This window comes from Neophocaena asiaeorientalis, unplaced genomic scaffold (assembly GCF_003031525.2).
Source record: "Neophocaena asiaeorientalis asiaeorientalis breed wild unplaced genomic scaffold, Neophocaena_asiaeorientalis_V1.1 scaffold118, whole genome shotgun sequence".
Taxonomy (NCBI): Eukaryota; Metazoa; Chordata; class Mammalia; order Artiodactyla; family Phocoenidae; genus Neophocaena; species Neophocaena asiaeorientalis.
This window is the reverse complement of record NW_020175528.1, coordinates 2,706,466-2,726,506: the sequence shown is the minus strand read 5'-3', so window position 1 is coordinate 2,726,506 and position 20,041 is coordinate 2,706,466. Positions and strand designations below refer to the sequence as shown.

The 20,041-nt window shown below is 39.2% G+C and overlaps 1 protein-coding gene across 11 annotated transcripts in view; it reads left to right on the top strand.

Moving 5' to 3' along the window:
• TFDP2 (transcription factor Dp-2) overlaps window positions 1–20,041 on the top strand; it is a 157,366-nt gene that overhangs the window by 89,452 nt on the left and 47,873 nt on the right. For 7 of the 11 annotated variants that reach the window (XM_024769154.1, XM_024769149.1, XM_024769153.1 and 4 more), the window contains one exon: window positions 17,089–17,192. In XM_024769154.1, coding sequence (XP_024624922.1) covers window positions 17,089–17,192 — 104 coding nt within the window. The remainder of the gene's footprint in view (window positions 1–17,088; window positions 17,193–20,041) is intronic. The other 4 variants (XM_024769150.1, XM_024769155.1, XM_024769157.1 and 1 more) reach the window with 1 other exon arrangement.

Below are 20,041 nucleotides of genomic sequence, written 5' to 3'. Positions count from 1 at the left end.
TACTTTAAAAAAAAGTTTGAAGGAACTTAGTGTCGGGGGGAGGGGGAGTAGGAGTGGGAGAGGAGGTCAGGCAGAGAGGCTTTCTTTCAGTTGGGAAAGCCCTGATGAAGAGAAAAAGCAACAGATGTTTCTTCTGTTACAATTGAGGTTGTTTCATTCAAAATTCACAGTAGCTGGAAACGGGAGGGGCGGCCATAAATCTGACTTAATCAGTGAATAAAGAAAATTAGTCATTTCAAATTTATTCTTTTACATTCAGGATTTGAGAAACAGTATAGAGTAACATATTCTGAGTAACATACTTTTTGAAGAGGCTTTTCTTAATCTTAAAAATTTTATGTGTAATTAGTGGAAATGTGAGAAAGCTAATTTTAGTGCCTTTAAGTGATGGAGAAAATGATTATTAAGTCATAAAGAATACTAGGAAAAAAGCGAAGCCGCTATAAAATATATAAGGAATACTTAGGTAGCAAAAGTTTGTAATTACACAATAGGTATTAAGGCTCAAAATGAAATTGCAGTATGAAACATCATTTGCATTTAGTGAGAGACTATTTTATCTTCAGTGTGAAGCCATGAGACTTATTTCTAAAGATCTTTGAATAAGAAATGTGGGAGAAATATTTTGAGTTTAATTGAAATGATGTGTTGCAGTTTCCCTCTTTAAAAAAAAGATAGTAAGTAAGCTAATGGAAGGAGGGGAATGTTTATCTGCTGAAAAGAATAAGAAGAGCTTGGACGTGATATGCATGTAATGAAAGCAGTCAAAAAATAGTTCTTTAATTCGTGGAGTTCATAATGAGTAAAGTAAAAATCTATCCTTTTACAAGTAACATGTAGAGAAGTTCTGTGCTCCCGTATACTGTGTGTTTATATACATTACAACTTTATGTATTTCTTAAAGTTAGCTCTTAGAAAACCAGTGCTGAGCGCTAGATCTTTCACATATTAGGCACTTATTAAATTTTGCCCTACTCTACACTGTAAAGTTAGTAATAACATATAATAGCCAAAAACTTCTTTGAACCGTAGTTCAAAATTTGCATATTGAGCAAATGTTAAACGATTTTCTAAATGTTTAGTTGGTCTAAGGAAAGGACTGGGAAAGATAGCAAGATTCAAGGAGGTTATTAAAAATGTCTCTTGCTCTGAGCTAGGATCTGTGGGCTTCCCTGAAGATTTTCTTTGCTTCAAATAATGACAATAGAATTTAGAGATTTCAAAACTTTTCAGATCATTGTTTGAATTGAGTTTAAAATCGATCTGTGTACATTTTGCTTTTTTAAGGAATAGCAGTATGGCGCATTTGAATTTTTTTCTAAGATAGCCAACTTACATGGAGTTTAAAGTGGATTTACCAAGTTATAGGTTTGATTAGAGTAAGAACTTTTATAATTTTGACCAAAGAATGTATAGTTTTGATGGAATAGACAGTCCTAAAAAAAACTTGGTGACCTCACATGTGAAACATAACTTTGACAGCATCATAGATTGCAGTTATCAAAAATGTGTGTCAGTGGCTTCCCCAGTGGCGCGGTGGTTAAGAACCCGCCTGCCAATGCAGGGGGACACGGGTTCGAGCCCTGGTCTGGGAGGATCCCACATGCCACGGAGCAACTAAGCCCCTGCGCCACAACTACTGAGCCTGTGCTCTCGAGCCCGCGAGCCACAACTACTGAGCCCACGTGCCACAACTACTGAAGCCCGTGTGCCTAGAGCCCGTGCTCCACAGCAAGAGAAGCCACTGCAGTGAGAAGCCCCGGGCACCACAACAAAGACCCAATGCAGCCAAAAGTAAAAGTAAATAAAATAAATAAATTTATATTAAAAAAAGTGTGTCACTTATGATCGTAAATGTAGGCATGACAGTACGTTACAGCATCATTAACAATGGTGCAGAAGTAATTGAGACTGTTAACCCTTCAGTTTAAGAGCAATATATTGGCTGAAAGAAGACTTCTGGAGTGAAGTACCTGTGGTTCATGCCTTATATGTGAACTCTTTAGCAAAAATTGATGTCTGGGGCAATCTGAGCCTTCCCTATTCATTTTTCTCCAATTCAGAATACCCAGAGAGTGACCGATGTAGACGTTCTCTCTGCCTTACATATTTTAATGCAGTTAGAAACTATTGACGGTGACCTAGAAATCTCTCATTTCTGGTGTGGAAGTCGGAAGATTTGCCAGACACCTACATTTTTCTGAAAAGAAAACCTTTTACGCCATTGTTTAGGAGCAGGTATGAGTGTTGTGCCTTAAGTGTATTATGAGCTAACTCTGTTTTGCAAGTGGCTCCAGGAACCGATGGTGTAATAGCATTCTTCCTTTCTACCAAGTTTTAAGCAACCAGTTTTCAAGTGAACTTTTGGGTCTTGACTCCAAAGCTGGAGATATCAGTAGGGGGCTTTGTTTTCGGCATTTGGCTCTCTCTTGCAAAGTTTGGCAGCTCTCTTGGCAATTTCTCTGACAGAAAGATGAAGAGACTTCTACCTGAGCACTTACTGTTTGCCAAGTAGACCCAGTAGAACTTATTTATAATAGCGGCCATGGCTCACGGGCCCAGCCTCTCCGTGGCATGTGGGATCCTCCCGGACCGGGGCATGAACCCGCATCCCCTGCATCGGCAGGCAGACTCTCAACCACTGTGCCACCAGGGAAGCCCTAGCAGAATCTTTTAATGGGCAGGATTTTAGTACAAAAGCGTTTGTTGATACTGGTGTCTAAGATTTCCTGCTCTTGACAGTATGGTTTAAATGTAGCTTCAGTAATAGCTCTCAGTGGAACATATTATTGAAATACGAAGTTGGTAACAATGCAATTTTGAATGAGCTACTTAGCATGACCTATGGAATATAATGATCCCTTTTCTTATTTGCTAAGGAAAAGAACTGCCTTTGAAATTCTGATTCATGGGTGGTCTTTGGTCTTTTTGAATTTGTGTCCTAAAGTTTTAAATTTATTTTAAGAACGCACCTTTTAAACTCTGGATCTGTCTGTAGTCATTACCACCTTTTGTAAATACTAGAAAAATAGCTTCTCTTGACTGTAAATTTAAAATGATTTATTTGTTAACACTGTCTGGGGCAGGGTACCGTCTCAGAGGGTAGTGGGCTTCTTCTTGAGAGTGATTTCCAATTCAGTGCCTTTGGGTGTTGTAATGCTCATCAGTTCCAACCCTTGTGGTTGCGCCCAGCTGCGTTGATCTCCTCTAGCCATTCAGTGGCTCTTGGTACCAGATAAAATGTGCTGCTTTCTGTTCACACTCTTTTTCTAGGCATGCGGACAGCGTCTGTGTGCCATCTGGCAAGTGTGTTGGCTGTGGTGATGGTGCTAAAAGTAGTGGTTGAAAATAGGCTAAACATTGAAAAGATACAGCATTTAAGAACAAGAGACAAAAATGATGATGATGATAATAATATAAGGGTCGCTTGGCCCCTTCTCTTTTTAAAATGAAAATAGAGGTAAGTGTAGTAGAAAGTCTACTTAGACTCCATTACTTCCTTAATTTGAACAGAGAGGAAAGGGGCACTTGCAGCAGCTTGTCCCAGTCCTGCTTGATCCTAATCATCTTCTGAGGCACTTGTTTAAAATATGCATTCCCACCTGGTTTCTTTAGGTGTTTAGTGGAACCCAGAAATACGTATTTTGAATAAGAGGGACACTGCCCTCTCCCACTTTTGTTCACCCCCTTTGTATCCTATGTCTAAGCACATTTGGTAAGAATTACTGGGAAGGCGTGGAAGAACCAAGTTGTTTGAGGCCATATGGTGAACTCATTCAATTATTAATCAGAAGATAGAGTGTCCAAAACTGGGAAATTCTAATTAAGGAGGTGGAAGAGAAATGAGAAAATCAAGAATTAAAAGATGGTCCTTGTCTGAGCAGGGCAAATAGAAAAAGGACAAAAGGACATGTTTTATATAAAGATAGAGAAGCCAGTGAAGAAGCAGTAGGATCCAGCCTGTAGATGAGATGCATGTTTTTGGATGGATATCGACAGAGTATTGAAAGGGAAGGGTCCTACAAGAGAAACCCAGTGAGAATGGACTAAATGATTCCTAAGACCTTTTAGCTTTGAGGTTTGATGAACTAAATGAAAACAGTTATAATATTCCAGATACTAGAGCTTGAATTAAGGAGTTCATCTAAGAAATGAAGAAGCCCTGTTTAAATCCTGACATGTAGGAAGATGGAAAAGAAATGTTTTTCTCCTTTCAAGTTGAAGAATCTGGGGCATTTATGGTTCTGGATACCAGAGAAAGAGGGAGCTAGCTAATTGTTTTAAAAGGTGTCCTCCAAGTAAAAATGCTTATGGAAGCCAAGAGAAAAGACTTGCTCCTCTAGGGAAAGTATGTAGGAAAGACTGACGTAAAAGATTTATTGACCCATTAGGAGTATACCCTGAGGGCTGTAGAACTGTTTTTTGTTATGGTCATTTCAGGGATCCTTTCTGTGGTTCTTTGGAAAGATTCTGGTGAGGTGGTCCACTGGGGGGAAATCACAGAAGTCCTGTGCTCTGACAGCTGCAAAAACATCCCGGCTTTGGCTTCCATGCCTGTGATATGTAGGAATGTGCATTTCAGATCTTCTGTCTTTATCTATGCGTTAAGGATACTTGATTTCCATTTTGGAACCACATACAGAGAGGGAGGTTCTAGAGGTCACTTTAACCATTATACTTTGGAGATATTATGAACTTTTATCTTCTGTTTCTCACCCTGACCATTTGCAGTGATATTATCGTCACCCACGTTAAAGAGTTTAGTAATGGATGGTGGCCTTTGGATTTAATCTTGGCAACTTTGGTGAACATGATTGAGTACAGATGCAACAAAATAGAACATAACAGTGTTATAGGGTGCATATAGGTAATGCACATTATAGTAGCTAACCTCTAAATAGAATGAAAACTAAAAGAAAAAAAAATTTGAGTATATTTAAACAAAACCGAATGAAGTCACGGTGACTGCAAGGTTTATTTACCTTCAGTTCCCATTCCTGACATGCACCTTATACATGGATGTGCTGTATTTTACTATCTTACAGATTTGCTGTTTCCAGTTGGATATGTTGTCTTTTCAAATTAATTATGAGCAATTAATATGGGTTTCATTTATGAAGATAGTGCTGTTGATCTATTGGGCCTGAGTTATTTTTCAAATAAAGGTGATAGATATCCCCTGAGCCGTCATATTGTTCCGCCTACTTTACTCTCTCTTCAGTGACATATGTTGCTTTCTAGATGGCTGGCTGAAATTAGAAATATAGTCTGAAGGTTGTGGAATCTTTGCTCTTTGCAAAATGAATGGGCCTATTCCAGAACCGACCTGGGACTTGACCTCATTCGTACTGTATTTGAAACTGATGGATAGTCATCAGTCCATGACAGTCATTAACAGTCATTAACAAATAATTAAAAGGTAGTGTGGGAAGGAAAGGGATGCTTGACACTTTTCTTTTTCTGAGTCTCCTTATTCTCTGTTTGAAATGTTAATTGTGAATGAAGTGAAGCACGTGATACTGTCACATAAGTAGGCAGATCAGTGGAGCAAAGAGAAAGTCAATAAGGTAGACTTTCATGTTAGCGTGGGGGAGGGGGAGTAGATTACTCATTAAAAGTAGCCATTTAGGAAAAATAAATTGGATCATTCGCTTCTCACATCAAATAAATTCCAGATGGTCAAGGATGTAAAATTTAAAATGAAGGCATCGAAGGATTATGAGAAAACATGGGGGATGTTTAATACAGTCTTTAGTATGTAAGGAATGCTAATTAAATTCAAAGAACAGCATATCCAACTGGAAACACCAAACCTGTAAGATGAGTAAAACATAGCACACCCATGTATAACGTGCAGCTCCAGGGTGGGAAGCGAAGATAAATAAATAAACTTTGCAGTTACTCCGACCTCCTTTATTTTTATATTTAAACAGACTCACAGACCTTTTTAATGGCACTAAAGTCATAAAAGGAAAGAACTATGAGATGGACAGCATTCTTTTAAAATGTGGAAAGAAAATCGTATATAAAAGCCAAAGACAAATGTCAAACGGGGAAAAATATTTTCAGCAGGTATAACAAAGAATACTCTTATTCCTTCGATATTTAAAGAGGGTCAACCAATAAAGCAAATCATCAACAGCCAATAGAAAGTTGGTCATAATTCTCAGGAAGGAAAATTTAGATGAGTTTTAAACGAAACACGTCAGTCTTATTCATAATAATAAAACCAAAATAAAATCAACGTGAGATACTATTTTTAGCCTAAAGATTGACAACAATAAAGTTTGATAACACACTGAGTTGGAAAGGATATGTGGAAATGAATACATTTCATACATTTCTGAACAGAGGGTGAATTGGTACAGCCAGTTGGTACAACCAATGTGTGTAAAGACATATGTGTAGTCATTGCAATATTATTTGTAGTAATAAAAGATTTTACTGTTAATCATGTTTGTAACACTAAAAGCTTTCCATTATTAAGGGACTCAGATAAGCTGCTAGAGCCATAAAAAGAAGTATTACATAGCTAACGAAGTAAATACTGAAGCAGAATTACATATGTATGTACGTAGTATGGAAAGACATCTAAAATAGGTATAGTATTGTTAAGTGGTAAAAAAGCAACATGCAAACTGATATGCAAACCATATGTGTAAGGAGAAAAGGATATGTATTGCATATATGTTTGTATATGCCTAGAGTATTTCTGAAAGGTTATATATGAACTGGCACCAGTAGCTGTCACTAGGGAAGGGAATGGTTAGGTGGTGGTCGGGGACGAGAAGAGGCTTAGTTTAACTGTATACTCCTGTCTCCGGAATTTGTATCACATGCTTCCATGCAGACATTCGTGTATTTGTGCATTCATTCATTCATTCATCCATCCAGCAAATATTTGTTGAACTATGCTATGTCCCAGGCACTGTGCTAGGTGCTGGAGATACAGCAGTGAATAAGATAACGAATCCCCTGTTCTTACAGAACTTAACATTCTGAGAGTGGGTGCTTATATGATTATAAGCAAGTAAATATAAATTTGCAGTACATCATGTACAGATAAGTACTCTGGTGGAAAGTCATAGTAAGTGAAGAAGTGCTGATGTAGGGTGATCAGCCATCTCTGATACACTGACAGCTGAGCACAGTCTTCAAGGAAGCTGGGGAATAAGGCATGTAGATATCTGCGGGAAGAAAGTTACTGGCAGAGGAAACTTTTAAGGACAAAGGCCATGAGGTAGAAATTTGCTCGTCATGGTTTGAGGAACAGCAAAGAGGCCTGGGTGAATGTAGTGGATTGAAGGGAGAGATTTGATGAGGTCAGAAAGGAGGGGTCCGGTGACACAGGGCTCTGTAAACCATCACACAGACTGAGATGCAAAGCCCACTGGAGAGCTGAAAGAGAATTACTCCACAAAGCAGGGTCACTCTGACCGCTGTGAACAGCAGTGCTGTTCAGTAGGATAACGGAAGTCGCATAATTTAAAATTTTCTAGTAGCCACATTTAAAAAGGTAAAAAGAAACAGGTAAAATTAATTTGAATGATAGATTTTATTTAATCCAATATCCGAAACATTATCATTGAACATGTAATCAAATTTTTAGAGAGTTAGGTTTTGATTACTTAGCCTTGGAAATCTGTATTTTACACTTAGAGCACATTTCTGTTTAGATGTTAAATTTTCAACAATTGAGGTGAAACGTAGTACTAGCAAAACAGTAATGCTGTTTTTAATGGGAGAATATTTTATACTGCTTCAATTTTTAAATTTAAATTCGTTAAAATTAAATACGTTTAGAAATTACGTCCTCAGTTGTACTAACTACTAAAGTCGTGCTTTACAGCCTCTGATCTAGTGACTACTGTATCGGAAGGCTTGGGAGTAGTTTTGTGGGGTGAGGTGGGCCTAATGCAGGACAGGTGGATGAATCAGGAAGATATTGCAATAATTCAGTCTAGAAATGGTGACTTGGATCATAGTGGTAGCAGTGGAGTGGATGAGAAGTGGTTATATTCCAGATAACATTTTATTTTATTTTTTGTAAACATTAAATCATTTTTATTATGGGTATGGATACAGACGTATAGCAAAGGACTAAGTAAAAATTTAAAATAAGGACCACCATCATAAATGTAAACCAGCAATGTTCTGACACAGCCACCTCTTGCTACATAGATTGTTTGGGGTTGGTTTTTTGTTTTTGTTTTCTTTACATTGGCCATCTACCTTTTTTTTTTAGTATATACAATTTAAAAAAATAATAAATTTATTTATTTATTTTTGGCTGTGTTGGGTCTTCGTTTATGTGCGATGGCTTTCTCCAGTTGCGGCGAGTGGGGGCTACTCTTCATCGCAGTGCGCGGACCTCTCAGTGTTGCGGCCTCTCTTGTTGCGGAGCACAAGCTCCAGATGCGTAGGCTCAGTAGTTGTGGCTCACGGGCCTAGTTGCTCCGTGGCATGTGGGATCTCCCCAGATCAGGGCTCGAACCCATGTCCCCTGCATTGGCAGGCAGCTTCTCAACCACTGCGCCACCAGGAAAGCCCCAATATGCAATTTTTAAAGGTTACTTTCCATGAACAGATACTACAAAACATTAGCTATGTTCCCTGTGTTGTACGATACACCCTTGAGCCTATCTTACACCCAATAATTTCTGCCTTGCACTCCCCCACCCCTATATTGTCCCTCTCCTTCCTCCCCACTGGCAACCACTAGTTTGTTTTCTATTCAGGATACATTTTTTAAAGATAGGACCGATAGGATTTATTAATGGATTGTATGTAGGCTATAAGAGAAGGTCAACAGTGATCTCTTTTGGTCTAAACAGTTGAAGAATGGAGTTGACATTTAATGAGATGAAGAGAGAGATGGGAGAAGGAGGTTTCTGGGTGGGATGGGGAACAGTCAGGAATTATATTTTGAGAATGTTAAGTGTGAGATGCCTGTTAAACATCAAAATGGAGATATTTGAAATGACAGTTGGATACATGAATCTGAAGTTTGGGCGAGAGGTTTAATCTGGAGAAATATACATGGGAGCTGTCAGACCACCTAGTGAGGAAGAGTTGACAGAGAATAGTCGGAGGACCGATGTAAGGGGCTCCCGAATGGTTTTAGAGAGGAGGATCCAGCCACCAAGACTGAGAAGGAGAAACCAGTGGGTTTGGAGGAGAACCAAGAGAGAACGGAGGTTTGGATGCCAAGTGGAGAGTGTTTGAAAAGAAGGTGTGTTTTTGTTTATTTTTTTTTGCGGTACGCGGGCCTCTCACTGCTGTGGCCTCTCCCGCTGCGGAGCACAGGCTCCGGACGCGCAGGCTCAGCGGCCATGGCTCACGGGCCCAGCCGCTCCGCCGCTCCGCGGCACGCGGGATCCTCCTGGACCAGGGCACGAACCCGCGTCTCTTGCATCGGCAGGCGGGCTCTCAACGACTGCGCCACCAGGGAAACCCAGAAGGTGTGTTTTTAAAAAGTATCAGATACGGCTGGTAGGTTAAGGTTAAGTTGAAAACTGAGAATTGACCATTGGATTTAGCAACGTGGAGGTGATCTTGGCAAGAGCTGTTTCAGTGAAGCTGAGGGGCGGGAATGGGAGTGGGTTAAAGAAAACAGAGTGGAGAAGTGGACACAGCAGATGTTGACAGATTTTATGAGTTTTGCTGTAGAGCGCAACAGAAAAGAGTTGGTGGCTGGAGAGCTGTGTATGGTTAATAAAAGTTGTTTTGTGTTTTGTTTTTAAGATGAAAGAAAAAATGCATGTTTATGTGCTGGTAAGAATGACCCAGCAGAAGGGGAGAGATTGTGATGATGCAGGAAGTTTTCAAAAGAGAAGGTAGCTGGAGGGATGTAATTTAGACAAATCCATGAACTACCTGTTTATAAAATAAATTTAAAAAGTAGATAGCAGAAGGTAACAGAAGAGGAAAAGCAAGAGGATTGTATAATCTGTAATTAGCTTCTTGCTAATAAATAATGAAGTTGCCTAGGTCACTTTTTCCCATTTTTTAAATTAAGGTATATTTTACATGTATATGGTAAAATTAACCCTTTTTAGCCTAGAGTTCTCCGAGTTTGACAAACACATACATACACCACCACAATGTAGGTCATTTTTTTTTCAAATAAATTTATTTTATTTATTTATTTTTGGCTGCGTTGGGTCTTCGTTGCTGTGCGCAGGCTTTCTCTAGTTGCGGTGAGTGGGGGCCCCTCTTTGTTGTGGTGCGCGGGCTTATTAATGCAGTGGCTTCTCCTGCCGTGCAGCACAGGCTCTAGGCACGTGGGCCTCAGTAGTTGTGGCTCACGGGCTCTAGAGCGCAGGCTCAGTAGTTGTGGCGCACAGGCTTAGTTGCTCTGCGGCATGTGGGACCTTCCTAGACCAGGGCTCGAACCCGTGTCCCCTGCATTGGCAGGCGGATTCCTAACCACTGCACCACCAGGGAAGCCCAGTGTAGGTCATTTTTAAACTTATATTTAGGGTTGTAAGTTTACCTTGTCCTGTGAAGTTTGGACCCTGTATACATGGGATATACACTACTTCTGATTTGAGGTATTTAGAAACCCATAAAATAAGCATATTCTTTCCTATAATAAGTTACTAATTAGGTTCTTCTGGGAGAATGTGATATAGGCTTGGGTGAAGATCTTCCCCAAAGCTTATTCAGGCCAAAAATAATCTTTCCCCCAGCAGGTTAGTACTGTGAAAAATAATTTATGTTGGCTTCATGTAGACAAACCACAATTATTTGACTGAATTTTTCATTTTAATTGGACATATTGAAGGTGATTAACTATAACTGAAACCCCCCAAAGGATTATGAGTGAAAGAAATCTTTGGTGTCTGGACAATTCTAATGCAAAACAGAAGGATTCCAGTTACTCAAGAGATCGAAATAAAATTTGAGCCGAAATTTTGTGCCTGTGCAGGGTTTGGCGTAAGTGTTAGCTTTTCTTAGCCCCTTTCCTAGGTGATCGATCTCATTTTAGTTAATTCAGGGAGCTGCCAGCACCAAAATCCAGGCAGGTCTTTAAAGTTTTGTTTTTAATAAATATATCAAGTGTCAGGCATTGGCTTTTGGACAGTGTCAGGACCCTGTTGCCACGGAGCTATGAATTAAGGCCAGGTACTTAAGAAAAATTGTTTAGACTTGGTTTGGTTTATTCCTAATGTGGCTGAAATTTCAGGAGACTGGATGTTTATAACCTATTTAAATATCCTTTTGAGTCCAAAAAATTATATTTCTGCTGCTGAACCTAGTTGATTCAATGAAAGCAAACTGTGTCTAAATACGTGGCTATTGTTTCTGGATATTACAATTACTGAAATCCCAGCAGAGCCCCTTTAACCGCTTCTAAAACAGATTTCACTTTTGCTAATTCTAAAACACAGATACTTCATTTATAGATCGTCACCTTGTTTCAGCAGCTGTGGCTGATTCTCTGTCACTGTCTTTTTTTTCCTTCAGAATGGCAATAGCTTTTCCCATTATAAAACAGGTGCATGCATGCTCATAAAACTTTATTAGTAATAAAGTATAAAACAAAGTAAAACACTTCTCCATACTACTCACCCAGAGCTAACCTCTATTATTATCTTACCAGACTCTTTATGCGTATGTAAACTTATGTGTATATGTAGTTTTTAAGGTAAATGGAATCATACCATTTAATCATCCTCTCTTATAATGGGAACATTCTTCCATGGCAATACATACTTGTAACGTTTTTAGGGACTTTATAATATCCCATCATATGCATGTACTGAAGATGTTTAAACATTTAAATTGTTTCCAGGGTTTTGCTTTTATCCACAGTGCTGCAGTCCTAGGACATGTGTAATTGTTCTCATCTTCTTAGATTATTAGGGTACACATCCTGCGGAGGAATTGCCGGTCAGAGGGTATACCCATTATTAACTGAGACGTTGTTGCAGAGGCCAGGGATCACCTTGCCCCTTAGGCAGCAGAGGGCAGTTGAAAGATTATTTGTTGAGGTAGAAAGAGCCTTTAAAATGTGTATAATTGCTTATAAAGCCCTTACTTAAAAATTTATACTCTAACACACAATCCTCAAACTCCTCTCTAATTACACTGTTGGACTGCCATCCAGAAAGGCTCTCCAATAGTGTTAGCCCCTTGACTGCAGTGGACAGTTCACTTGCCCTGAGTATCCGTAGCACTTATCATTAGTACTTGGCATACAGTAGGTGCCAAGTAAATATTTTTTTTATCTTTTATGTTTTTATTTTTAAAATTTTTGGCCACACTGCACAGCATGTGGGATCTTAGTTCCCCGACCAGGGATCGAACCCGTGCCCCCCCTGCAGTGGAAGCAGGGAGTCTTAACCACTGGACCCACCAGGGAATTCCCTAAATATTTTTTAAATGCACCCATTTTGCCACATCTTCACCAACTCAGGACATTATCAGACTTCTTAATCTTTACCAATCTGGTACATTAAAAAGTTTCTTTTTGTGTGTGTGATTTTTTTATTTTTAAAATTAAGCATCTATTCCTGTGCAAATTTGTTTACCAAGTCTGAGATTTGTCTTAAGTGTATTGGGTCTTTTGCTGTTTAGAAAATATTTATTTTTAGGTAGTCAAATCTGTCAGTCTGTTTTCACTTAAGATTTCTGAATTCTGTAACATGCTTGGACTGTTTAATTTTTATATTTAAGCATTTGGTCTTTCTGGGATTTATTTTTGTGAAAGATGAGAAATCTAAGATTTTTTTTATCCAAATGGACAGTTTCTTGTCTCAACATTTCTTAAGTAATCTACCCTTTCTCCATTCATTTGAAAAGCTATTTACCATATATAAAATTTTCATGTATAAATGAAGTAAATTTTGGACTTTAACTTCTGTTTTGTCAATTTCTTTGTCTGCATCTTAGCCAGTGTCACATGATTTCAGTCCCTTTAGCTATGTAATAATTCTGAAATCTGCGAGGCTACAGTTCCTCTCTTCCCCATTATTCCTTTTTTCAAAATTTTCTTGGCTGTTCTCTGTCTTTACTCTTCCAGAAACACTTTAGAATCAATTTTTTAGGTTTATTAAGTTCCATCTAAATTCTTTGATATTAACTGCCATGACAGATCTGGCTTTAACGAGGTTTTTCTATTTTTTTTTAAGATTTAAATTTATTTATTTATTTATTTTTGGTTGCGTTGGGTCTTCGTTGCTGCACGCAGGCTTTCTCTAGTTGTGGCGAGCGGGGGCTACTCTTCGTTGCAGTGCGCAGGCTTGTCATCGTGGTGGCTTCTCTTGTTGCAGAGCACGGGCAATACTCGTGCTCAGCAGTTGCAGCACGTGGGCTCTAGAGCACACAGGCTTCAGTAGTTGTGGTGCACGGGCTGAGTTGCTCTGTGGCATGTGGGATCTTCCTGGACCAGGGCTCGAACCCATGTCCCCTGCATTGGCAGGCGGATTCTTAACTACTGCACCACCAGGGAAGCCCTTTTTTTTATTTAATTTTTTAAAAATTAATTTATTGATTGATTGATTTATGGCTGCGTTGGGTCTTCGTTGCTGTGCGCAGGCTTTCTCTAGTTGTGGCGAGCAGGGGCTACTCTTCAGTTGCAGTGCGTGGGCTTCTCATTGCGGTGGCTTCTCTTGTGAAGAGTGGCCTCTAGAGTGCAGGCTTAGTAGCTGTGGCGCACGGACTTAGTCGCTCTGCGGCATTTGGGATCTCCCCAGACCAGGGCTGGAACCCGTGTCCCCTGCATTGGCAGGCGGATTCTTAACCACTGTTCCACCCAGGGAAGTCCCTCTTGTTTCTGTTTTTGACCTAAGTTTTATATTCTTAGTTTGTCTTTACTGTTAAGTTTCAATTTAGGGTTATTCCCTAACCTTAACTATCTTTTTTTTTTTTTTTTTGTATGTTTCTTGCTTCACTGTTTTTTGTAAGTTTTTGGCTTTTGTTTCTAATATGGTGTATCACAGATGATCTCATCTTAAACATTCAGCAGCCTTAAGGTCATTTTAAAAAACCATCTGAGGACTTCCCTGGTGGTGCAGTGGTTGAGAGTCCGCCTGCCGATGCAGGGGATGCGGGTTCGTGCTCCGGTCCGGGAAGATCCCACATGCCGCGGAGTGGCTGGGCCCGTGAGCCATGGCCGCTGAGCCTGCGCGTCCGGAGCCTGTGCTCCGCAACAGGAGAGGCCACAACAGTGAGAGGCCCACGTACCGCAAAAAAAAAAAAAAAAAACCATCTGAGAGCCAGACTTTATCATGGCTGGATTCTTCCTCACATGGATCGGTGGTGTTTCCCCTCCTGTCTAGGACTGAGTTTATGGCACATGTCTATCAATTACAGACCTGTTCCTCCCTCTGGAATTATAAATTAGTATTCTCCAGTTAAGTGAATTCTTAAACAGGTGAATAACCGTATTTGAGTTATAAATATCAAACCGTATTTGATAACGTAGAGGCATGTTGTATAAAAGATCAGTGGCACAGTTACAGAGAAAGGAAACTATTTGCTAGTACCAGTTGGTCAGTCATGTTTAAAAACAATAAACAAAGGACCTGGTGTTTAAATTTATTTCACCTGTTAAAAAGTAACAAAAGATACAATTTAGGCTACATTACAGGAAGCATGGCATCCAGATTAGGAAAGGTAATAGCTCCAATCTGTGCAAATCGAACAGTTTTTATTGTTTCCTGTACCTCTTTGGGGCCAGGGACTAAACCAGGTGCTAGGATACAAAGCTGACAACATAGCCTACTTATAGTAGAATTACAAGTAAATAATAATAGGTTTTATGAAAAGCCAGAAGAAGGGCATCCAAGACCTAGACCCTAGAGGCTGGAGATGCCTAATAAGGGGGAGGTGACACAGAGAACAGAAGCTTCAGAGGTGGAGCTATGGCCCTTTACTGCCTGTGGGACCTTGTACAGACTGTTTAACCTCACTCCGTGTTAATTTCATGTATAAAATGGAGTCATCAGTAATATATGTCTCACTGTTCTCCTAAGCATTAATGAGATGATGTATATATAGGAAGCCTCTAGAGCAGACCCTGGAACATGGTGATTTCTCAGAAAATGGTAAGGAGAACCATTTTGAAGTGCTGGAAGGTAGGCCTTGTCCCAGTAGAGAGAGACTTCCCAGCAGAAGGAAGAGTGTGCATCAAAGCTGGAGTGGTTGATCTGGGGCCTTCCTGGAACTGCAAAGTATATAATCTGATGGGAGCCTAGGGTGCATGTGGACAGAGTAGCTGAAGATGAAACTGGGAAGGGAGGCGGGGTGAGATCTCCAAACGGGAGCTTGTGTGTCATGTGAGGAGTCTGAGAGGCATTTAGGAAGTGTCATGGAATCTCTGAAGGCCTTAAATAGGGGAGTGTCCAGCACAGTTTCATCCATGGAAAGACTGGTTTGTCACAGATGTGCAGAGGGGTAGGAAAGCTGTTTGAGGTAGGATACCCAGTCGGGGAGGTGGGGCTCAGCACTGGCTGCACCTTGGAACTATCTGGAGAACTTTAACAGTCTGGTGCCCCGGTTGACTCCAGTTCAATTATATCAGAAGCTCTGGGGGTAAGACCCAGGCACTGGCGTTTTTTATGGCTTCCTAGATAATTCCATTGCACAGCCAGGGTTGTGAACCTCTGCATTAGAGAGTAACTGTTTTCAAACCAGATTTGATAAAGTTCCAGGTTAAACAAGCACCGGCAATATAAAGGAACCAGGGTAAGAAGGTAACAAGAAGGATGTGGTAGTTGGTTGAATAAGGAGGGGTTGATGGTTTCTGGTTCGGGTCACTGGGTGCACGATGGTCTATACCAAGAAGGAGAAGCAGATTTGCTGAGTGGGCATGAGAAAGATAAAGAATTTGATTTTGAAATGTAGAATTTGAGGGGAAATAATACAAGGCAGATGGGCAGAGAGAGACGCTGAGGGAAGGAACCGGTGGTGTAGTTGAAAACTCAGAAGACAGAGTAAATAATTGATGCGTGAGTTCCCTGAGAAGACAGGAAGTGCAGAGCAGACATGAAAGAAGTAATTTATATGAGAATCTTCCACTCAGAGAGAAATAAAAATATGTGAGGGTGCCGGTAAGTTCCCAGGTTGAGGAAGAAGAGCCTGGTGGCCTGAGTTCCTTACTGCAGGAGACCTACTGAGAGTTAGGAGATAAGAGAAGGGCATTCAGGAGTTGGGCAAGCTTTGGGGGAGCTCAGGAAGGGGGAGGGAGAGTGAGAAGGAGGTGCATTTCTGGTCCTGCTCTTAAATGTTGTTTTTTCCCCACAGTTTCAATATTGACCCTCTTTCACGCACTTCCTGTGTGATCTCCTTTGTTATATTGGATTACACTCTTATCTTCTAAGAGGAACATTGGTAAACTGAAGTTTGTCCAGAGAACTTAAGTAGTTGACATGGTAGTTCAGAAAATTATTGGTTGGCTTTTCATTTGGGGGGAAGGCATTTTGCTACCTTAATTTGAAATTTAAATGGTTGAAATCACTTGAAAACACTATACAGATCTCATAGCTTCCACCATCAGAAACTAGGTGGCATCATTTATTTCTCCACTGTGATAAAATCTCAGAACACTGCCAACTCAACATTTTGAAAGCATGTTAGCATTTAGTATAAAACGTTATACTGTAAAGAAATTCTAACAGATACTTATTTTATTTCATGTTATACTTCATGCATTTATTTTTGTTCTATGATTTCTAATAAAGATCTAACTGGAATTCTCAACTCTGATATAAACTATGATGTGCATTATGAACTCTCAAAATGTTTTTTCCTCTAAAAAACCAACTTAATGTCCAGTAGTTGTCAGATAAACCAACTTTCCTCTAAAAAGCCAACTTTTCCTCTAAAAAACCAATGTCCGGTAGTTGTCAGACAGACTGAACTATTTATTTTACAGGTGTGCTGTTCTGCAGAATTAATTGTCCTCACTACAACAAAGCAATAGTTGGTTGGCTTTTCAGTACGGCTCTTTGGTCTTAACTTCCTTATTAAGATAATTATAAATTACTTAAGCACAGCTGGTTAGGACCATGGATGCATAGATAGGTAGAAGGTGGCCTTGATATTGCAGAACATTAACCGAGTGTTTTGATATAATTTCAGGTAACGTTTCATTTGTTGCATTTCCAGTTTCCAGCACCAACTCACCAACAAAGATTTTACCGAAAACCTTAGGACCAATAAATGTGAATGTTGGACCCCAAATGGTAAGAAAATCATCATATCTTAGGACTTGAAACTTTGCTTAGGCAAGACTTACTCAAAGGAGAGTTGTACCAAAGACGCTTGGTCAGATATTCCAGTTAATTTCTTATCTCAGTCACTTATTTTTTAAAGTTTTGTTTTTACCTGAGTGTAACTGATTAGTCTTACGAAAAACAAAGGCGTTATACTCTTCAATGTTCAATGTTCACGTACTTGAATCTGTGGATTCTGAATGTGTTAATATTAAGGTTTTTGCTCCCTATATGAGGCTTCTCTTGTTTTCAGTTGTTCGATTAAATTGGTTTGAAATCTGTTATGTTTTATGTTCTCCTTTTTCTTTTTCTTGTAAAATAGCCTTTACTGCACTAAACCGTGTAATCTCATATAAATTGAATATCATATAAATTGAGTATGACCCAACGGTTAATCTATATTTGGAGCTACTAATTTGAAACTCTTTGATGAAAGGACATTTAGGAAGAAACAACTCACCAGTTCATTTTAATCTTTAGCAGTAGAAATAATGAATTAAAATGGAAAGTATTTAACTGTTTCTCTGAAGGTATTCCATTAATTATGCTAGAGCTTAAAGTATATAGCACTTTTAAGAAAGCCTTATTTATAAACAGAGTTGCATGCAGCTAATCTAAAAACTATACCTAATTTAAATGGCCTCACCCACCATTAGCAAAAGTATGTAAACATTTGAACAGTAACTCTTCATTGTCAGTGTTTACATCTTCTTATCTATAAAGCAATAAGCATAAATTTTGTTTGTAATGTGCGGTACTGTGGCCTATGTTAAATGCACAATTATTTAGACAAAAGTCTCTTTTAACATTCTGAATGGCTTCAGAAAGTCTTTGAGATCTTAAGCCATTCTAGACACAACATTTTTCTTGATCCCTTGAGGACTGTTAATCATCTGCAGAATCCGAGCTAAAGATGTTGCGCAATGGCTGTAACTATGAGAAGAATGTAATCTAGCTCCAAGCCTCTTAGAAACTTAAGCTCAGGTGAATATCTGCATTTCAAGGTAGTTCAGGGTATATTTTCAAACGTTTGCTAAGCATTTGCCCCTCCCCAGCCACTACAGGAGGTGCAAATGAGATTATACACCTGACTTGAAAGTCGGTGTTTTGACATGCGGTTTATATAAACATCAAAATTAAACAAACAGATGTGAACTTTCTTGACTTCGACTCTTACAGTACTCTTCTATTTTGAAAGACTGTTTCCTCTTGGTATTTCAGTGATGCTGCTATGGCTGAAGTTTGAATTCCTCTTTTAGAAACATAATTGTTCTTCCCATTGTCAGTTTAAACTAATGTACATGTAAGCCTTTACACACTTCAGTTCTGACAGTGGTAAGTAGTCCTGTATAGGACGTACCCAATTACTGCAAACCTCAGAATCAGCAAAGCAAAGGTCAGACAGAGAGATTTCAGCCTCTCCTTTGAAACGGGCCAGCCCAAGACCTTCATTTGTCTTCCGAATTCTGAGGTGCTTTTTGTAGTTTTTAGTCCCTAGGCAGGAATCAGAGTTTTCTTTTTGATTTCCTAATATATCGTGGAACCCCAGCGAGAGCCGCTCTCTCTCCTCTCGCTTGTCTCTTTTGAATGTTGTTCCCTCACATTCAATCTCTCATCCATGATTTAAAAAAATTTTTTGTTAGAAAATTCTTAAATGAAACCTCACCTGTTTCCTTCTTACAGTTGTCTTTCTCGACTTGCCCTTTAAATTTTACATGTCCCTTTGGAAGCCACATCTTCATGGTAGCTAGAAATTTCAGAAGGCCTCAAGAAAAAGTTGTTCTCTGTGTTTCTAGAAGCTAGTTTAGCAGTAACTGTTTCACTTTGGGATACTTGCTCTTTTCTTAAAGGTATCTGGTTTTATGGGAGGGGAGTTTGGGGGAGAATGGGTACATGTATATGCATGGCTGAGTCCCTTTGCTGTGCACCTGAAACTATCACAACATTGTTAATCAGCTGTATTCCAATACAAAATAAAAAGTTTAAAAAGAAAAAAAAGGTATCTGGTTTTTTATATAAGATAATCTCACGATTATTTTAACATGGTTAAAAATTGCATGTTTCTTACCGTGAAAATGAAAATTTTGTCAAATAATGAAATCCTTTAATAGAACACTTTATAGTTATATAGATTCTTTCTTTTCAGAGTATAGATGCTCTCTTGGCTTTTCTTACTGTAGATGGCAGTAGTACATAAGGTATCTTGATTGAAGGTAGAAAATCTTCAGAACGAGGTTCAGTTGCGATTTGATTTATGGCTAACTGTAATCTATTGTCAAAGAAACCGCATGGTTACGTTGAAGTTAAGGATGTCTGGTTTTTTTGTGGGGAGGCGGGGCAGACTTAAATTTAAAATAAATGTTCATTTTCCTCATCAGATTGACTGAATACTATTTTAATTTGGGATTTCAAAATTAAGGTTCAGTTTTATAGAGCATATGTGACTTGTCACCTATATGAACTAATTTTCCTGTGTTCGTTGACTTCCCTTTGGTTTTGTTTCTTGAGGCTCAGTCACTGTCACTGTCCTAGTTTAAGAACGCAGTGCGTCTCATAGGGATTTCTAACTTGTGGTTCCAGTTCAAGTCGAGCATCCCACCAGTTCGTTCGTTCATGAAATGTTTGTTAAGGACTTCCCAGTATTGCTCATCACTCTCAGATGAGGAAAGAAGAGCAGCTGACAATCTGACATTAAGGAAGAAAAATAGAGTAGAACATAACAATTTATTTCCAAAGTCATTCTCAATAAAGATAACCAGCTTTTCTCTATGTCCTATTTCCCTTCCTCCTTTCTTTTTTTTTTTTTTTTTTTTTTTTTT